General features: G+C 34.8%; 1 protein-coding gene across 3 annotated transcripts in view; it reads right to left on the bottom strand.

The window, feature by feature from the left end:
• Positions 1 to 1,795: 1,795 nt before the first annotated feature.
• LOC106673174 (prothoracicostatic peptide) overlaps positions 1,796 to 22,066 on the bottom strand; it is a 103,762-nt gene continuing 83,491 nt past the window's right edge. The window contains exons 3-8 of one of the 3 annotated variants that reach the window (XM_014405206.2): positions 5,911 to 6,001; positions 5,630 to 5,842; positions 5,465 to 5,590; positions 3,695 to 3,788; positions 3,532 to 3,624; positions 1,796 to 2,149 (exon numbers count right to left, since the gene is read on the bottom strand). In XM_014405206.2, the coding sequence (XP_014260692.1) occupies positions 2,109 to 2,149; positions 3,532 to 3,624; positions 3,695 to 3,788; positions 5,465 to 5,590; positions 5,630 to 5,842; positions 5,911 to 6,000 (657 nt within the window). In that variant the 5' untranslated portion in view covers position 6,001 and the 3' untranslated portion in view covers positions 1,796 to 2,108. Of the gene's footprint in view, positions 2,150 to 3,531; positions 3,625 to 3,694; positions 3,789 to 5,464; positions 5,843 to 5,910; positions 6,002 to 22,066 lie in introns of all 3 variants that reach the window. The other 2 variants (XM_014405202.2, XM_014405197.2) reach the window with 2 other exon arrangements.

The following is a 22,066-nucleotide window of genomic DNA, read 5'->3' as shown; positions in this document are numbered from 1 at the left end:
CGTATCTGTGCTTCCTTTTCTCTTTCTTTTTTTATCCCATTGTTCTACTTTTTTTTTCCTGGTTTTGGTATTTATCCTTCTCCAAAAATACTGTGGTGCTCAACATAACATTTGTAAATAAACTTGCACCCCCTCACTGACCATCACTTGTCTCTCCCTTCAACACATCCCCCCCTTCTCCACTGAGCTACTGCCAACTTACATGCAGCCACAGTAAGGAAACTGAAACACTTACATGTTTGGTGATTTTCATCTAGTCAGCATTTTTAATAAAAACATGCTCAATGATATAACACCCTTCCATTATAATGTAGTGATTGCGTATCCACAATCGTGAAAGTGAGAGAACTGCACAAATTGTGAATGTAAGCCAGTCCCTGTCTTAGTATATGTTAAAAATAGCTGTAAGCCATTTCAATCATACATTGGAAATGGTCATAAAATCTGATGGGTTGCCTACCCAATAGGGAAGCATCTATGCATCTATTGCACACAAACCTGGAACACGACAGACAAATAGCCCACTAACAATAGTCACAAGATTGTAACAGGCACAGCTCATCAAGCAGTAGGACACTATAAATTTTGGAGTCATGATGGTCTGGTGTCCATTATGTCCATCGACATAGGACTAAGGGGCCGTGTAATGGAAATTCCTGAAAATTACGAGTTGTGGCGTGGCTGTCTGGGTCATGACCAACCCTGCAAGAAGGAAGGTGACTGAATCTGCCACAACAGTTTTTGCTTTTCCTTCCTTCCTATCCTGATTGGTAAGTTGGTATAAAAGGGGATGATTTGAAAAGCAAATACAGTCGATCCAAGGCTCAATTGGGGACTCAGTCAACTGTACAATTTGATCAAAACTACCAGCACTTAATCTACAGTGTCCGAAAAATTTCTAAGGGTGTTCCCTCAAATTAAGATGAATTTTATAAAATTGCCCGTCAGTTGTTCTCGGACTAATGAGGGGTGTACCTAATATTTTCTTCCATGTCTTCTTTTCTTTTTCTAAAAACTCAGAACTATTGGTTGGTTACAAGAGTGTATCTTTAGATGAAAACAATCCAAAATTGATATTTTCCCTCTTGGTATTCTCTTTGATCATATTCCACAAGGCAAGGGAGAATTGCATGATTTGATGAACTTCCTCAGGCTGGTTTCATTTTTATTTCATTGAAGAAATGTAAGAGCATTCAAGATAATTGCATTTGTATTGATAATCATGACTGTTTGTAATCATGGGGAAATTATTCACATGTTACTTACCTTGTCTATATCCTTTGTGTACTGTGATATCCAGGTCATTCGTTGCAATTCTCAGTTAAGGAAAGGGTACTGAGGCAAAAATTGTCTGGGAAAGATTTCAATCTCGGTAGTTTTTTTATACTTGTGAAGTACTGTTTGTAGGTTATGCAATGAGGATGAAGAAACCGCCATTATCTTCGAATACAATGCAGATCAACTTAAACTTAACCTAGGGTGCCAAGGTGACTCAGGAAAAAGAATCGTAGCAATAACAGTCAATGATGTACTACTTCTTAGACAATTGAACTGAACTAAGGAACAAGGAAAAGTAGAATGTCAAAAAAGGGTTCGAGATGACAGATTGACTGGAAGTATCTCATCAAGTTGGAACTGAGATATCTTAAGTACTTAAAATTAAATGAATCAAAGTTGAACTGATTTTACAGTTCTTCACTGAAGATGACATGAACCCACACGAGACCCAGTAGAGTCATCCAGTGTTGATCAGTTTACAATAAATCAATCGAGTAAAGAATAAATGAAAAGTGCATATTTATCAAGTAATTTTATTAGTACTGTCGAGGAATGGATTGATGCTGCACATAAAAATAATTGTTTGCAATTTAGAACCACAAAAATATTATTATTTTTTCTTTTTCTTCTAATACATACCTTCTTAAACCACAGTAATGGCATTTGTAGATTTTTTCTTTTATGTATTCTACTTACATTTATTTACACACACAATTATTAGCCTTTAAATGTTTATTTTGTCTGTAGTATAATAAATGTTAATTAGAGTTTTATTAGTTTATTAAGGGGGTACATTATAGAGGGAGTGAAGGATTTGTATACTGGTCAATTTATTTTGCTCTCCTTCCTTCCTCATCAAGAGTGTTGTAACCTAAAACAAAACACTTGTTTTAGTACAATTTCAATGTACGACAAATAAATAACAAATGTTACCGATTATGGTTGATATTCTAAGAAAAGTATATAGATTTTTTCTGTCAAATTAACCCCTTTTAACTTCAAATTAACTTTATTTGATAAGAAATGAAACCTTTTCAATTTCAAATTAACTTCAAATTAACCATTTTTCATTTCAAATTAACCTTTACAGATTCAAATTAACCATTTTTCATTTCAAATTAACTCCTGTTAACTTCAAATTAACATTTTTTTAATATGAAATTGACTCTTTTCAACTTCAAATTACCTTTTTAGATTCAAATTAACCATTTTTCATTTCAAATTAACTCCTGTTAACTTCAAATTAACATTTTTTTAATATGAAATTGACTCTTCTCAACTTCAAATTAACCTTTTTAATTCAAATTAACCTTTTACATTTCAAATTAATCCTTTTTTACTTCATATTAATCTTTTTTTATTTTATATAAAAAATCTAGAATTAATAGAAGAATAACTTGTTATTATCTTTACTTGTAAACTTTTAATTCTAATTGTGTTATTTTTCATATTGTGCTCTGAGAGGCAAAAAAGTGGCACCCTTGTTTTTTAGTATATACTTTCAAGCATTCTAATTTTTTTTTTGTTTACTGGATATTAAAAAATATATAGCAAAAAAATTAAAGAATATATAATATTAAATGTTGCTATGGAAAGAATGAAGAAAATATTTAATTCAGTATGGAGTATTACCTCTTCTTGTGTTGACTACCATTTCCATTTGATGTGTCTTTACGTGTTTTTATATCATACCACATCCTAAGATTTAATGCTTTAATGAAAGTGTTGATTTAAAATTAAAAAGAGTTAAGTTTCAATTGAAAAAGGTTAATCTGATGTTAAAAAGGGTTAATTGGAAATTAAAAAAGTTAATTTGATGGAAAAAATTATAACGAGTTCTTGAATTTACATTCTCAAATAATACACAAAATGAAAATTGATATATTTGAATTTGATATACTGCATTGTGATTGTCCTAGAGCAAGATTTGAAAAAAATCTATCAAATCTCTTGTCAAAACTCAATGAATAAAGTGGATTTCTCAATTTTATTTAGACTATTGAAAGTCAAGAAAATTTTATAAAAATCTTTTCATATTGTTAACAGACCAATTCCATTTTGAACAATTATTTAAATGAAATTGATTGAATTAAGGAAATAGTTTACCTCATGGCAATGTTTTATTTTGCCATTTAAATTCAACTAATAAAAGGCCAAATTGCAAATGCTGCAAGCAGAATAGTTAAAAATCAAGTTTATTTGTGAATTTATAGTAGATAAATTATATCTTGTATGAATTATAAAAAACATTACCTGGGTCATATGGTTCCATGAATCCATTATAGTTTCTTTTGCCCCAGAGGCCCTTTAGGTTTTGCCATGCTGGATCTTTCTTGCCCCATGAGCCTGTCGATAGAATAAATCAGTCAGTAATAGATAATAAAGTTATCTATGATTTTAAATTGAAATTACATACCTCTAAAACTTCCCCAATCTGCTGCTCGTTTTCCCCAACCACTATGGAGTGAAACCCACGACCTCTTTGCATCCTCTCCTTCACTTTCTTTCTCCTTAAATTACAATATAATTCCAATTAATTTACATTTAAACAACAAAACCATATAAGTTGTAGTAGTTATTGGCAACTTTTTAATAGTTGGCAAGTTTAATTAATATAATCACAATGTTACTTGAACAAGCATCAATTCTTGACTGTTTATTCCAAGCACAAGAAATACATCATTTTAGTATGACTCATTATATAATATGATCAGACATTGTTAAATTTAATTAACAATCCTCATAAAGTGCACCAACATTGTGTAATGTCATCGATACTATTTTCATAATTTTTAAATAATAAATAAAATTATAAATTAAATATAATATATGGAAGTTGGTGGTGGAGTGTCATGAAATTGAGAGCAATGTCCAATTTTCCATTAGATTGCTTGTTTACAATGCGCTTTATTTATGCAGAATTTTTATTGAAAATAACCTCAGTGCATAACTATGCTGAGGTTGGTAACATTGCTACAACCTCAGGTAACCTACACTGAGGTGTAAGTTGGTAATATTGTTACAACCCCAGATCAACAATACTGAGGTTAAGTTGGTAACATTGCTTCAAACTCGGGTAACCTTTGCTGAGGTGTAAGTTGGTACATTGCTACTACCTCAGGTAGGCAAATATGCTGAGGTTAAGCTGGTAACATTACTACAACCTCAGATAACCTATACTGAAGTGTAAGTTGGTAACATTGCCATAATCTCAGATAACCTGTGCTGAGGTGTAAGTTGGTAATATACCTCAGGTAAGCTGAGGTATAATGTAATTTGGTAACATTGCTACCTCAGGTTGGCTACAAAATGCCAACATTAAACGTTATTTGTACTTGATAAGGCAATATTCTTTAAGAATAAAAGTGGTTTCATCACTTAGTCTTTTTTCTAATTTTTTTACAGACATTACAGGAATTTAGTTAATATAATTAGGTTCATATGAATTCTTAGTTCTTCATGTAAAGCATTATCAGAGAAAGGTGGAAGGGTGAATATTTTCCCGGACAGTAAATGAAATTTAAATAACTTATTATTAGTAATATTCGTAGGATTGTTTTATCAAAAGCAAGAGGTTGATCAAACAACATTCTTAAAAGCAATTTCCGATTTATCATTCCTTCGAACTGGATGACAAAAAATGTCCAGCAGCGAGTAAACGTGGGCAATTTATAATTTGAGAAAAAAACATCAATACGAGTTCATTTTTGCTAACAATGCCGTGGAATAAGGAGAAGGGTAACATCGGTTTAATGTTTATCCAGTAATCCAAGAGTTTACTCAAAGGGCAAGATCGCATTGTGGCACTCTTTGCTACCCCCTTCTCAAGTTAAACTCAATTTTGTAACTCCCTCTATTTACTCGTCCAAGAGTAGTTGGTTAACGCCTTTTTCTTTTCTCATCTCAAGAAATTGCTATGCCTTTTTTTCTTTGACCGTCATCGATGCAAAACGCATGAATTATTACATCAGATTACAAGAACTTTTTAAGTACAAACAAATAATTTGGTTCGTTCAACCCTTTACAACCCTAAAAAGAAAAGACGGCTAAATAAATGGTTAATTTGGTTAACAAAAGCTATATCTGAACGAAAAGTTAAAATTCTGACTGTATGTTTGTATTTTTGTTTGCTTTTGATATAGTCATGTCATGACGATTATAAAAAATAAATAAATTTTTCACTTACGTCAAGACTTTTTTCTTCCCGTTTTCCCCATGCTGGAGCTTGTAAATCCTGCCAACCCCTTTTTCCCCAGCCGCCGGAATTCAGGTCCTGCCAGCCTCGCTTGCCCCAGCCGCCGGAATTCAGGTCCTGCCAGCCTCGCTTGCCCCAGCCGCCGGAATTCAGGTCCTGCCAGCCTCGCTTGCCCCAACCGCCGGAATTTAAATCTGTCCAACCCCTTTTCCCCCATGCCGATTGAAGATCTTGCCAGCCTCGTTTTCCCCAACCCGTCGCCGGGAGGTCTTTCCATCCTCGCTTACCCCAGGCGGTTGTTAAATCTTTCCATGCTTTCTTATTAGGGGAATCTTCTGGAAGATTTAACGCCGAATTGGTCTCTTCATCCTGTATCGATACGGGTTGCAATTAGAAGACATAATGTATAGGAGACAGTTTTTTTGTCCGTTCCTTACCAGAGGACTTTGGGGTCCGACGAAATCTGGAACTTCGCAATTTATTGCCACTGCGACCCACGCGAGAAAAAGTAAAGTACGCCACGACATCCTGAAAAAATTAAACCACAATTATTATATAATAGATAAAATATGAAAATACAATTATTGTCGAGAAGTAGCCTATGGAATTTTTGTAACTTGATTGAAAGTATCCACAACGGCGCAAGAGCAACAGTTCCACAACATTCAAAAGTCGTGCAGGTTTATTATGCAGGGTGTCTCATCGACCAATTTGCTCATTAACTTTAAGTTTTATTCTCCTTTTAAATTTCTTCATTACTTTTAAAATAAACAAAATAATTAACCTGTTGGTTGATTTAATTATTTATTAATTACTGTAACGTTGATTTAAGTCTACCGTAACAGCGCAGAACCAACACTTCCGCAACACACAAGTCTTGCGGGTTTAGTATGCATTGTTGCCCATGGGACAAAACCAATTTCAACCACATTCGTACACTTTTCTTTTATACACTTTTATATTTATCATTTTATTTTATTTATTTATTTTTTTGCGGGGTGAACAGAAGAACATTTATTAATGATATAATTATTTAATTGAAATGAAAATAAGCAACCTTGAAATATTTCTAACCGATTGACGTAATTTATAATAAATGGAAATTGGGAAAGATAGGAAATCATTTTAAAAAATTCACATAGAAAATCCAGTTTTGATCAAATGTGCACATTAACTTTAAGTTTTATTAATCATTTATTTGGAAATGAAAATAGCAAGGTTGAAATATTTCTAACTGATTCATTTACAATAAACGGAAACAGGGATTAAAACTAAATTTCATATAGAATGTCCAGCTTATGATCAAATCGGCTCATTAACATTAAATATTCTTCTTCTTTTAATGATTTCTTCTTTTTCTTCTTTTAATATAAACAATTAATTAATCGGATAATTAATTTATTAATTATAGAAACGTTGATTGTTTTGGCCGTAACGGCGCGAGACCAACACTTCTACAACACTCACAAGTTTTGAGGGTTTAGTATGCAGGAATTCTCATAGACCTATTCAACCACATGACACACTTTTCTCAAATATTATTCGATTAATTTGTCTCAAATTTTGCATCTTTGTTTGTATGACGAATGGTTATGGCTAATTTTTTTCATAAGATAATTTTAATTTGATGAGTTTGAACGTTGGAAAAAAATTGTAAATTTTTTCAAATCTTAAACTTTGTTTTTTCATAAACTAAACATTATTTTATGTAAATCCCTCAGCTATAGCTCTTCGAAACCATTTGCCTTATTGTATGGAGAAAAGTGTTTTTTATGCGTGACAACATGATTTTACATGAAAGGCAAAAAAAAAAAAAATCAATGGAATCGGAGAATCATTTAAATTTTTATTATAAATTTAAATAAATGACTATCGATTTAACTGTCATAACATCACTAGAAAGTTTTCCAGCTCATTTTGAATCAATTGTTTTGCATGAGTAAATCCAATAAAAGGACTCTTCAAAAATGCAAAAATGTGGTTACCCGGACCCACTATTTTTAGCCACAACGCCACCAAAAAATCACGTCGATCAAATCTCTAATGCCCAAAGGAAATTGGAGAATAGTATAGTCTCTTACCCATTTTTTAAATTTTTTAATTTAAATTAACCTTCTCTTCACACGCAAAACAAACAACTGCTTATGTCTCAAGTTAGCCACAGGCAACCCAGCAGTTGGGATTTGTTACAATTGTTTACAATTTTTTAGTACATTATAAATTATTTTAGCCACCATTAGTATTACAATTTTTAATATTGAATTATATATTTATTTATTCTCCACCAAAACAATTAAATTATTTATTTGCTTGGACAAATAAATAAATAACAAGCATTTAGTAGCTCATCCCCGGATCCCAACCGGATGCGGCCCCGTGGATCATCCTGGACACGCATGAAGTGACAAAGTTCCGGTGGGTGTTGCGATGGACCACTGCCAAAGAAAGTCACCTCTGTGAAAGCCCACAAAAGGCCAAGAGAAAGAACAGGAAGCACAGGGGTTTTAAGTGCCCAGTTATAAATATATACACATACACACTTATGAAAAGTAATTACAGTAACAATCATTTATTATTAATAATATTTATATATAATAATATTTATGCAATAAGACTATAAAAATAAAGGATATTTTTAATCGGAGAATTGTGAAAAATTGTGATTTTTATCTTAATAATGAATTTTATTATGGGCTTCTAAGAGCAGACTTATTTTATATTTAATCTTTTTCAAAATTACAGTTACTTCTATCGCTTAGGTTTGTTTATGTTTTAAAGAAAAGACTAATTTGAAATTAAAAAGGCTTCATGTTAAGATAAAAACGGTTAATTTAAATCAGAAAAGGTAAATTTGAAAGTAAAAAAGTTTAATGTGGATTTAAAAACTCTAATTTGAGTTTATAGTGTGTTAATTTACTGAGAAAAGATGTTAATTTCAAATTAAAAAGTGTTTTAAATTTTTTATAACCATCGTAAAGATTCTTGGAATTCATCGAATTTTTTGCCTTTCATGAAATATCACATTTTTTCGTATGGAAGTATGAATTTCTCCGAAATTTGTATTTTTCCACATAAAAGTTCACTTTTCCCCCAATTTTATGAATTGAACCCGAACTGATTTTCATAATTAATTTTCATAATCGTTAAGTAAGATGTTTTTAAAGTTATAGCTAAGGAATTTACTAAAATTGAAGTATCGAAGACAAAGTTTAAAGTTTGAACAAATTAATCAATTTTTGTGTCTAAGTCTGTGGCAGACTTAACAACATTATAATAGTTAATTAATAATTAAGTTAACTATCTAATTAATTAGTTGTTTATATTAAAAGTAATCCAAAAATTTAAAAGGAGAATAAAACTGAAAGTTAATGTGCACAATTGATCATAAACTGGATTTTCTATGAGAATTTTTTAGAATGATTTCCTATCTTTCCCTATTTCTATTTATTTTAAATGTATTAGAAATATTTCAAACTTGCTTATTTTCATTCCCAATGACATTATTAAATAATAATGAATGATAATAATAATGAATAATAATAAATTTGCTTCTGTTCTTCCCGCAAAAAAATAAATAAAATAAAGTAATAAATATAAAAGTGTATAAAAGAAAAGTGTACGAATGTGGTTGAAATTGGTTTTGCCCCATTGGGAAACAACGCATATTAAACCCGCAAGACTTGTGTGTTGCGGAAGTGTTGGTTCTGCGCCGTTACGGTAGACTTAAATCAACGTTACAGTAATTAATAAATAATTAAATCAACCAACCGGTTAATTATTTTGTTTATTTTAAAAGTAACGAAGAAATTTAAAAGGAGAATAAAACTTAAATTAATGCGCCAATTTGGTCATAAAATGGACTTGTATGTGAAATTTTTTTAATGGTTTCCTATCTTTCCAAGTTTCCGTTTATTGTAAATGAATCGGTTAGAAATATTCAAACCTTGCTTATTTTCTTTCCCAATGTCATTAGCAATCAATTTCCGAATGTTCTCTTTCCTTCTCTGTTTCTGGAAGCAAAATGCCCCCCCCCAAAAAAAAAAAAAATATCCCCGAAAAATATGCACCCAAAAACTTTCTAGCAGTGTTTTATAATGAAATGGATAGTTAATTATTTCTACCTATTATGGCCATAGAAAAGATTCCACGATTCCTTTGATTTTTTTTTACCTTTCATGAAACAATCCCGTTTCCACACATAAAGGTTCACTTTCCTCCAAATTTTATAAACGGATGTTTATAATTAATTTTCATAATCATTGAGACAGATTTTTCAAGAGTTATAGCTAAGGAATTAACAAAAATTAATGTATAGTTTATTAGAAAACGAAGCTTAAATTTTGAAAAAATTAATCAAATTTTTCCTAAAGTTTCCATTTATAAATTTCCTCTTGTTCTATGCTTCTTTCTCCGTTTCGGTTTGCAACCCTCCCAAATAAATGAAGTATAATAAAATAATAAATACTTAACACATTATAGGAAAAAACCAAACACCCGGGACAGGCTCAGAGGCCACCCAACCAGGCAGCAGTGCCAAACCGAAATACATCCCTTTCAAGACAAAAAGCCAGGAGGGGATCGATTATTCGATTATTAAGGATTCAAGGGCAACAGCGGGTAGAACGAAAGGAGGAAGACCCACAATAACAATACCACATTGGGATGTTCCGGCGCCTTTGTTATAACAATCCTAACAGTAAAGGCTGCGGACGGAGAAAGAAGCAGAAGAAAAACCGTGCCCTCCCAAGTTGCTTGATGACATAGTGAGGTACTCTAGGGAACAACATGAAAAAAGTCATGGGATGTGATGCAAATGTTCACCACACTATATGGGGAAGTACCGAATCAACAACCGAGGTGAGTCCTTATCAGATATTACCTTACTGTGAAGGGTAAAACATTGCTAACATAGGCACAGAACCCACCTTCATTACCCAATGCAGGCAAGAAGTCTTAGACAAGACCATTACTTTCCAAGGGGCCGATGAAAATATCTTAAACTGGAATGTATCCAAGGAGCCATCAAATTCTGGTCACAGGCATATCAGATTTGATCTGAACACTCCCTCTCCCCTAGAAACAACATACAGGAACACTAATTGGATAGGATTCAAAAGAACCCTCCAACAATCCTTACAGGGAAATGTAGAGAGAGAGGCCAACGCCACACTAGGCTCCTACACCGAAAACTGCACGGAAAAAGGAAGGCTAAATAAACATAAAACAGTCTGGTGGAACAAACACCTAGATAGATTGAGAGCTCGAGAAAGGACTTTATCCAACCGAGCCAAGGCCCATAATGAGTGGATACATACAGAAATGCCTTGACGGAGTACAACAAAGAAATCTGAAAAGCTAAAAAAAGTGGCGCAGATTTTGTGAGGAAATCACAGAGACACCTCAATGTGCCCGCATACACAGAACCCAAGCGGGAGGCGGGTAAGCGACCTCACCAAGACAGATGGAAGCTTCACACAAACGTAAGAAGAAACACTCTCTGTACTGATTGAAAATCACTTACCAGGAGCAGAACCACGAAGAAATGCTCCTTGAGAACTCAAATATAAAAAGACCCATAAAAGAAGAGTGGAAGGAGGTGGCAGCCACAATACAATCTAAAGCCATAAGCTGGACATTTGAGAAGTTTAGGCCATACAAGGCGGCAGGATCTACCAGGATCTACGGGATCTACCAGGATCTACGGGATCTATCCAGAGCTACTACAAAAAGGTCGTGAGATTCTCATGCCTTACTTAGTGAGAATATTCAGAGCCTGCCTAGCGTGGAGCTACGTTCCTAAAAGATGGCGAGAGATACGAGTGGTGTACATACCAAAAGTAGGACGACCCATCGACTCCCAACTCGTACAGACCTATCGGTCTTACATCATTCATGTTAAAAACATTAGAAAGACAGGTAAAGAACCACATTCGAGAGAAAGCACTGAAGAACAAACCTCTCATTAGCGACAATTCGGATACCTACAGAGGTAGCCCTGGATGACCTGTGTAAATGCCTAACCAAGTCCATAAACAACAAGGAGAAAACTGTTACACTTTTCATAGATATAGAGGGAGCCTTTAACAATGCAACAACAGCCTCTCTATATAGAGCAATTAAAAACAGGGGAGTCTTGGCAAAGATATGCCAATGGGTGGAAGAAGGCCTAAGGAACAGCATAATCACATCCACTCTGAGCTACCATTCGGGCTAAAACAGCCAGGGGATGACCGCAAGTGGGTGTTCTCTCACCTCTACTGTGGATGACCCTGGTAGATAAACTCCTACAAACACTCGAACAAGGATTCTACTCACAAGGCTAAGTAGACGACCTTGACCTAGTAGAAAAGGACCGCCATGCAGACATCGTGATCGATCGTATACAACGAGCCCTCAACCTGGTTGACAGGTGGTGCAAAAAGGAGGCGCTATCTATTAACCCCCAAATTCAATAGTAAGTGATTCCATTCACAAGGAAGAGGTCAATAGAAAGCTTAAAACCTCTAAGCCTAAATGTTAATAAGTGGAACCCAAAGACCTCCCACCACCAAGGCTAGGAATACATTCCCGGAAGGAATACATCTTCTTTGACAATCAAGCAGCTCTAAAGACCTTAGCCTCATGCGAGGTGAAGGCACAAATTGTTTAGAACTGCGTGCAGGACCTGACGGAAGTCAGTGACACAAATGACCTGACCCGTGGGGCCCTGGACACTCGGGGCATAGAGGCATCGAAAAGGTTGACATGTTGCCAAAGAGGTGACCAACATTGACCTTCTAGGTCCTGAACCCTACTGTGGCTTAGAATTCTTCTACAAAAGAAGATACAACTTAAAATGGATCCTTAATGAGTCCAAAAGCTGGTGGAACAAAACCACAGGTATGAGGCACGCGAAAAGATTCATAGAGTGCCATCCGTAAAATTTACAGAGGCAACCGCAACCGAACCAGGATTCTGGTTGAACTCCTGACAGGCCACTGCCACTTAAGAAACCACATGCACCACATAGGAGTACAGACAGAAGAAACACTGTGCAGATACTGCCAGGAAGAGAAGGAGACCGCAGAAACAATTCGATGTTTCTGTGAAGGTCCATATAAGTTCTTGCAACTAGGATAAGAAAAACCACAAGCAAGATGCTAAGGAGCCGCTGGCAAGACTGTGGTGGTTGATTAACAACCTGAAGCTGGCCAGTGAGTTATGCAAAAAAGGGGAACAAAATAGATTTTCTCTGGTCGAGGTGCAGGTCTTGTGGCCGCCTGTTTTATCTCTATCCCCTATCTTTCCTTGTTTCCGTTTGTTGTTAATGAATCGGTTAGATATATATCAAGCTTGCTTATTTTCATTCCCAATGGCATTAACAACAAATTTCCTTCTGTTCTCTTCTCCCTTCTCTGTTTCTCGTAGCGAAATCAAAAAATGTTTCGAAATTTTGATGTTTTGTGATGTCTTTTCGATCGAGGTTTTTCAGTTGTTTACGACTCGTTCTTGCGCTACTTCGAGCCATTGAAGACGTCGAGTAGTTTATGCAAAGTATTTCGCCTTGTGAACAAAGCGGATTCCGCCCTTTGTCGAGACGATGCCTCAGCTGATTCCTTTGCGGTCTCCCCTATCCCGGGAGTTATGTGTTTCGACTCATTCCAACCGGGGGTAGAATCGATTAATTTGTAGTACAGAGTAGAAGTTAAATGTTCGGGCTCTCTCTCACTCTCTCTCTCTCTCTCTCAATAAATAAATAAATAAATAAAACGAGAAATGATCCCAATAAAGGGAAGGGAGAAGAAACTGTAGAATTGAATTCTCTTAAATTTTATTTATTTAAAACATTTTAACCTTTGGTTTTGTCGCTTTTGCGCGTATTGTAAATATAGGTCACCATTCAGATTGTTGAATTTCCGTTCTGACGGTTGTGAGCCGGGGGATCAGTTTCACGGATCATTCGGCGGTGATTTCGAAAATGTTACAGCAGAAAAAAAATCATCCATGCTTCTTTTCATATTGAGGCTGGTAATCGAATCCATAAAGAGGCTTGAAATCCAATAACGTCCAGTAATAAGGTTCTTCCGAATAAACTGCCCAAAATTTGTTTAAGTTTTATGACACTTCAGTCAACTGACTTCAAATTAGTTTTCCACCGTATTAGTACATACTTGATAGTGAATCTCGGATAAGCCTGTATATCCGGGTTAAATACTTTAAAATATCCTTTCAAATGAAAAATAGTTTTTCTGTTTAAAAGGAGCCCGACTCTTATATTCAGACTCAGTTTATACTTCAAACAAGATTCATAATTTCTCTCGAATTAAAAAAAATGTCTGAACGGAGAAATCGAGTCATTTTGCTTACTGGTTTAACTTGGGAACGGAAAATGTTTTATTATTAACCGCCTTGTTTTAACAAGGGTTAAAAGTTACCCAAAGAAACCCTTCTAATTGACAAAACCCTCTTGTTCAATTTTAAAATTCATTTAATAAAATTCGTTATTTTTTGTCCTCAAGCAGTGAATTTTTATTTTAAAAAAATCACCTTTGTTTGTCGCGAGTCTTGTGAAAGCGAAGGTATACTTTACCCTTGTCTTGGGATATTGGTCACTCATTTTCAACCTTTATAATGATAGAAAATGAAATTTTATTCGAACATAGTTTTTTCCATCAAATTAACCATTTTTAATTTTCAATTAACAATTTACTTCAATTTAACAGTTATTAATTTTCAATTAACAATTTACTTCAATTTAACCGTTTTTAATTTTCAATTAACAATTTACTTCAATTTAACCGTTTTTAATTTTCAATTAACAATTTACTTCAATTTAACCTTTTTAATTTTCAATTAACAATTTAATTCAATTTAACCGTTTTTAATTTTCAATTAACAATTTACTTCAATTTAACCGTTTTAATTTTCAATTAACAATTTACTTCAAATTACTTTTGTAACTTCAAATTACCCGTTTTTAATTCCAAGTTAACCCTTCTAAACTTCAAATTATATTTAATATTTTAATAGATATTTAATTTCAAATTACTTATTTATTTAAAGCTATAAAAATATTTAGGAGATAGTATGAAATATAAGCATGTAAAATGAAATTCCTGTATGTTTCAGTTTTTTATTATAAAATAATTAGCCTAAAAAATTATTTTAAAAAATTGTTTTTATATTTAATTTTTATCATTTTTAATTTTAATTATAATTAATTTTTATTAGCCTAATTATTTGATATTAACCAAAATGAGCTAACAAACAGGAATTTCACTTTACATGCTCATATTTCATACCAAGTTCCAAGTGTTTTTATGATTTAAAGAAAAGGTTAATTCGAAATAAAAAAGAATTTATTTAAAAAAAAGTTAATTTGAGATTATACAGGGTTAATGATTTTTATTTGAAATTTTCAGAAATGTATAAAATTTAGTTTAACAGAAATCTGATAGAAACTAACTTATGTAAGTCGTCTATAATGATTTAAAAAAAAGTAGTTTGATTCTTCAAGACGTTCAAGTTGCTTCAGAAACTTTTAAGTGTTTACGAGATGGACTAAGGAGTTTTTATCAGTAAATATATTTCTTTGTCCGTCAACAAACTTTTCTCTGACTGCATGCCGAAGTGAATTGTGTACGCTCAAAAATCGCCCCGACTACATTTTGTATCTCGAAACTGGCCGCGTTCCTCTGTTTGTTTACACGGTCTGGCTTCATATTGATTATCCCGCCGTGCTTTGGAAAGCTCGATGGTTAAGAAAAAAAAGTCGATGGAGACTATAATTGGAAAACGATCCAGCAGTTCTTTAAAAGAAATGGAAAAGACAACGCGCAAAACAAAAAATTCTACAAAGAAAATAATATATTTTGACAGACAGTGTAAAAAGCAATTTATTTAGCGCTTAGATAATATTTTTTAGACAAAGAGAGCATTAATCTTTTCATTAATGTTCACGTTTTGGAGCTTTAAGCGTCTTGGAGAATTGTCGTGAAGGGTTCGGGATGAAAAGGTGTTGGACCTGGGTTTTATGGAAGCGTCCCAATGAACTTGGCTTCGAGGATATATGGTGCCTTAGAGTCTGCGTGGATAAAAAGTCCGTTCCGAAGTAGAGAGTTTGGTCGTTGATTCAGAAGATTTTAGACTGGAGTAGATTCTTTGGGAAGTTTTTCAAGTCTTTTTAGCCGAGTGTAAGGCTAATTTCAAACCCGATTTTCCTTTAATAAAAGGTTAATCTAAACTAATCTTGTCGGTAGCATCCCAGTGCGTCCAGTTGCCCGATTCTTCTAGAAAGGACGTCAAAGGGATAGAAAAACGATCTGTATTCGCATCACTGGGGAAAATATAATTTCACGAGTGATCCGATTAAGTCGGTTAAGCTTCCGATTTCCTCGTCCTCCTTAAACCTTTAATCAATCCGTTCGTAAGAAGAATAAAGAATAAATCCAGAAACGTTCCTTGCAACGATCCGTATCAGTTTGCCCTAATTGAACTCGAGCCCACATCTTCCACGGGCGTTCTTTTCGAACGGGTTTCTGGTATTTCCGTCGACGAATGCTGAATTAGTAATTTAATTTAGTGATTCTATTGGACTGGTCAGAACGAGACGAACATTGCGTTAGAAAACGATATCAAATTCCACATCTAACTATTGTTATTGTTAATTGATATCCTTCCAGTTGCTCCAGATAAAATGCCAACAACTATTTCTAAAATCATTTCTCATTACAGAACGGCATAAAATGCAGTACTATAAAATACATTATAAAATTTAAATGTAAATGCTCAATGATTATTTGTAAATCGTGAGATGCGGTCTGGTGTGATGTAAATTTCAGAAAAACATTTTCTTTATCGTGCCAACGTTTCGATCTTTATTGAGATCATCTTCAGTGCTCAAAGTGTCTGTTTTCAATCTAAGTGTGCCATTCTTACGTGTCGTGTTGAGAGTGTCACTAATCACCACACATTTCTACACGAGAAGAATGAAGAACAAAAAAGGGCACTCTCAACACGACACGCAAGAATGGCACACTTACGTAGAAAACAAACACTTTGAGCCCTGAAGATGATCTAAATAAAGATCGAAACGCTGACACGACAAAGAAAATGTTTTTCTGAAACCTACATCACACCAGGCCGCATCTCACGATTTCTGAATAATCATCGACTAACGGTCATTAATCACCACACACGTAAATGCTCAATTTTATTTATCCAACCCAGAATGACAGTGCCCTACATGAAAGAGGTTGAGGATTTAATTTTTTTCTCTCTCCGGAAAATCCTTCTTATTGTAATTTCTGTTAAATATAAATTAAATGGAATTGTAGCTTTTTTAAAAAATTTCCTCTACCTTGCAACTACCTTCAATTAGACAACAAGCAACAATAAGAAGAAAAAATATATAAAAGTAATAAACAAGAGTTAAGTAACTACCCACTGGCAGTTCTTCAATGATACTGCACTGCTGTGCACAGACTTTCTCCGTGAAATTAATACTTTTTAATGTAAAATTAACACTTTTAGCTTCAAATGAAACATTTTTAATATGAAATGAACTATTTTAACTTATTATTAACGCTTTTTAAGTTTAAATTAACATTTTTAACCTCAGGTGGTGTAAGTTAGTAACATTGCTACCAACTCAGGTAAGGAATTACGCTGAGGTGTGTTGGTAACTTAATACCATCTCAGGTGGTTACGTTGGTAACATTGTCTCCATCTCAGGAAAGCAACTGGGTTGAGGTGTAAGTTGGTAACATCGCTACAACCTCAGATGGTGTAAGTTGTAATGTTGCTACCATCTCAGGAAAGCAACTATGCTTAGGTGTATGACAAATGAATGGGCTGAAGATGTAATGACCTAGGGATCCAAATTTATTTATAGTATTGTAGTTGTAAATAAAAACAACTTACTATAAAATTATTCTTTATGTAAACTCAGGGATTTTCAATCTAATTGAGTTGGTATTACGTTCAAATAACAATATAATTAGGATAAAGAACAGGGATAGGAATAAAAATGTACAGTTGAAGAATGAATTGGAGTGTATAAAGAAATTGAAATCTCTAATAGAACGGAAAAACTGCTGCCGTTTTGTGGCTTAAAACCTGCGTCGGTCCCTCCGGACAGAAAAGGACGCTACAAAAAAAATTTCATTCGGTCGGACCAAATTTGCAATAATTCTCCAAGAGCTGGACAAAAACAGCGATGCGGCCCTCTGAGGTTAAACTGTCATAAAAAAAGGACGCCGTCAATTAGGCCGGCAGAGATGCTTTCGAGTATCAACGATTCATGACTGGCGGCTTTTACCGTAGGCGGTGCTCCTCTAGGGAGTGGTTAGCAATTCCACTTTAAACAAAACCGCGGCCGGAGCGGATCTGGTAGTTTCTACTTTTTGGGAAGCCCCAATACTCTGGGAGATAGAGTCGCCTTCTCTATATAGGGAGTGCGCGGAGAACAGGCTGATGTGTTTCGGTCCTTTGCTCGCGGCATACGGTCTGGTGCTTAATGCAGGCACAGCCACTCGGAATGGACAAGCGGGGAGCGAGTTTGTCTTGGCCCTTCGGGGCTGAGGTGCCTCTACACCAATGCTGAGGCAGTAACACACTTCTGTCGTATGCGGAGGTGCGTTCAGCTCTCATGTTGAGAATCAAAACGTCCGATAAGGACGAATAGGCTAGGTGCGGACGTTAGAGATCCTCATTGTCGTTTTAAGGACGACCGAGTATAGTACGTTGTAATTAAGTACGTAATAAGTATACGGGAAGGCAATGGCCATCGGAAGGATCGCTTTCACAGTCTCCGAAATAGGTCATGCGCAATTACACTCATTAGGCTAGTAATAACAATGTGGAGGTTATATTTACCATTTATAATTGGCTGAAATTGGTGTATGTAATGGCTTACCCTGTATAGAATAACCATGTGGAGGTTATATTTCTGGTCTAGAATTGGTTCAAATTGTTAGGTGTATAAGCTGTCCCTGTATAGGATAACCAGGAGTAAGTCATATTTTTGGACTTGAATCGGAGAAAATGGGTATATGTATTGGCTGCCCTGTATAGGATAACCATGTGAAGGTTATATTCCCGATCTAGAATAGGTTGAAATTGCTAGAATTGATTGGTTATTCTATACAGGGCAGCCAATACACTTACCCATTTTATCCAATTCTAGATATATCTGCATAGGATAACCAGGTGTACATTATGATTGAAATTCATTATGGAGCTGATCTGCTGTTGCAATATTACCCTTTGTATGCTATTAATATATGTGTGGTATTATACTTTAGAATAATAATATATTTTAGAAATTTCTTTCATGTCTAGAAAAATCAAGATTAATGAAAGTTTTTATTGTTTTATTACATATTTTTATATTATTATGTATCGATTGTATCGATCAAAACAAAAAACTTTGAAATTTAACTTTACTTACATTTTTTTTTAAATTTCCGTTGAATATTTTGATTTTTATCAGTATAATAAAAGCGTTTTCACCCAGACCGACCCATGACGGTTTCATTTAAGAAGTAGTTCGCAATTTCTCACCCCTTCTTTATAAGACATGTTTCCTCAAATACTTGGGCGAGATGAGAGCGCTTTATTAATTTCTCAATAATTATCCACAAAAAGTTAACCAGACATTCTATAGCAGAAAGCCTTTCACCTCAAATATGCCACCTGTTCAGCCTGTTAATATAACACGAAATATTTCAAAGCCCGTTAATGAATGGCATTTATTAATAATTTCTTTGTAGTGAGTACATGTCAAAATATTGTGTGAACTATTTAAAATATAATTTTTAACCGTCTTAATAGGTAATTTAAAATCAACTGCATCATACCAGAAGAGCAGGCTGTTTTCTGTAAGAATAAATCTTGCATAGATAATATTTTTATTTGAGTTGTGGTAACGGTGTATGGTAAGATTATACGCATCCTTAAAAATGTTTTCTCGCCGAGCTGAATGACTATTTATTAGAGGATAGCATTGCTGTAAAAGGGGGGTGCTTGAGGGAGTATCCCTGTCGCCCTTACTTTTTTCTCTGTTTTATGGGCTTTCGTCCGCTTCTTTGAAAATAAGTACGTGGTGAGTGTTAGATTGAATGAAATTGCTGATCTTATATGCCTGCTCTTTGCTGATGACGTAGTACTCCTAGCTGAATGCTGTAGTGCGTCTCAGAGAATGCTTAACACATTATCAGAATACTGCTCTACTATTTACCTGCCTGTTAATGTTGATAAGACTGATGTTCTAGTATTCCGAAGGTCCCCAGACTGCAAGAAGTTAAGAACTTTATATTTTTAGTCGCAGCTTTTACAGTATTTAAATTCATTCACTTACTTGGACATACCCTTCAGCTGTACGGGTAAATTCAATTAGGAAAGGAATAGCGCACTTAACAATGATAGCGAGCTCTTGGAAAGACCAAAAAAATACTTACTTATTAACTAAGTACTTATACATTAAGTAAATCCAACGAAAAAAGGATATTTGCCTCAGTTGTCAGTGCATCTGCATTTAATGCGACGTGGTGGGGTCTCAGGATGAAAACTTAGTGTGGAACGTTTGGAAACGGGATCGTATCACCCGAGACCAAAAAAATGTTGACGTCATTGTGGATTGTTAAGTGAATGACTTAGCCCTTTGACAATTTCTCTGAGGATTTTTGATTGGATGCTGAATGACTGCGATGGCTTGGTGGAACCCACCAGTTCCGCTCCGTACGTTAGGGTTATTTAAGTTTCGACTGTCAAAATAGCTCTTCGTAGTTAGGCTTCTGTTAAGTTGACTTTTAAGTCTTTTGTGGAGATTTCACGTCAGTCTGCTTTCCATGTATAGCCCTGATATCTGACTTAAGTGGAGGTTGGTAGCTACTTGTTAATGTACAGTGGAGGTCTCAAGATCATCGTGTAAGGCAACGATTATAATGTGTAGATAAGGTTGGGCAGTGGTGTCAGGATGGATTGAAAATTTGGTGTGGAACTGTGGGAAACAGGATCGCATCAATTGGCCTAAAATGAGTCTTCGGAGGAATTTTTGACACATAGGACTGTAGAAGGAGCACCAGGAATGAGAATGACTACGGTATACTTCCAAAAGATTGGAAAGTGAGTACTTAGGATAGCATTGCGTGTTGTCGTTAAAAATACCATAATCTTGTTTGGAAGGTTTTAACGCATACTGGAGGCAATTAAGTCATTTCCGGGATTTTCTACATTAGGATTGATGTGATAACATTTAAACATCAGGTTTGACAGGGAGATGAGAAGGTAGTATACCAAGGTTTTGCACCGTTTTGTATGAGGTGCAACATATAAATGAGGAGTAAAAGAAGATTCTGAATGTGTTGCAAAAAGATTTGAAAAACATGAACATCAACTTAGGAATCCATTCAAGAATTGTAACCTCTGGGTGGTTATCGTAGGTTAGGATGGTTAGGATAACCTGATGGAGGTTACTATTCTTGAATGGACCAGTTATCTCGTTCCCTGTCAACTCACAAAACGATATTATTTGTTAAACATATAAATCATTTAATAATGAAGTCAGGAAGTAAACGTTTTTTAGACATTATGTGGGGTTGACTTTATTCACACGGTCGATCAGGCCATATTTTATAATCAACTGGCTCGCATATCACGCCATTTTTTTAAATTCATCAAATCAAAATGTAAAATCTTTCCATTCAATAATAGTGTATTTGTATGAACTGATCCGTTCCGTTCTGACTTATTAACATCTGTTGGCTTACAAGTCCCCACAATTAACATACAAATTAAAGGAAAATCTGTGAATCGGAGTGGTGGTAATCTATTGAGGACGTTGGGAGTAATTCCCTCCCTGTCAATTACTAAATGGCTTTCTATTGTTATAAATCAATTAGGACCTCGTACTTTATCACAACGTTAAATTCTTTGAAAGAGGTTTGTTACAGTAGGAGTTGGTAATTATTTAATTCTACTAAATACAAAAGAATCAGAACAGAAAAACGTACAGACCTTAACTTATTATATGAAAACATAATTGATGAATTGCGTCGTTGGTAAATGTTTGATAGATTGGTAAGCGTATAGGAGGCACCGAAGAGTCTACCGAGAACCTTAGAAGTTTGGACGAGGCGGTGTAATGGCTGGGATTTACACTGGAGGCGGAACTGGGCTCCATATTGTTGAACGCAACATCAACGCAGTCCAGTTAAGGCCAAGAAATTATCTGAGGAATAAATCTTTTCAACCAGGGATCTCATTGGCAGGGATTTTTGCTTTGCCAGACCTCATAGAGGAAGAGTTGTTCATCAATGTTTAGAAACCTTGGAATATCCCATTTCCCATTCCCCTATTGTCTGCGGACCTCAATCCCATTGAGAGCACAGTGGGATCCGTTGCACAGAAAACTTTTCTATCACCATCCGCAGCCAGTTGACCTGCATCAACCGAGTGCAGCGTTGCAACATCTATTGAGTGAAATTCCATTTGAAATTAGTGACAACCTTATTAACAGTAAATTCACTAATTTCGTGGTCCGCTTGACCAATTAATATATTACAATTAATTAAGGTTTTTAGTTGAGATAAAAAAATGGCAAAAAGGAGGGAA

Source organism: Cimex lectularius, unplaced genomic scaffold (genome assembly GCF_000648675.2).
Source record: "Cimex lectularius strain Harlan isolate CLEC.00 unplaced genomic scaffold, Clec_2.1 scaffold218, whole genome shotgun sequence".
Lineage (NCBI taxonomy): Eukaryota > Metazoa > Arthropoda > Insecta > Hemiptera > Cimicidae > Cimex > Cimex lectularius.
The sequence above is the reverse complement of the archived record's forward strand: the minus strand, read 5'-3'. Positions and strand labels throughout refer to the sequence as shown.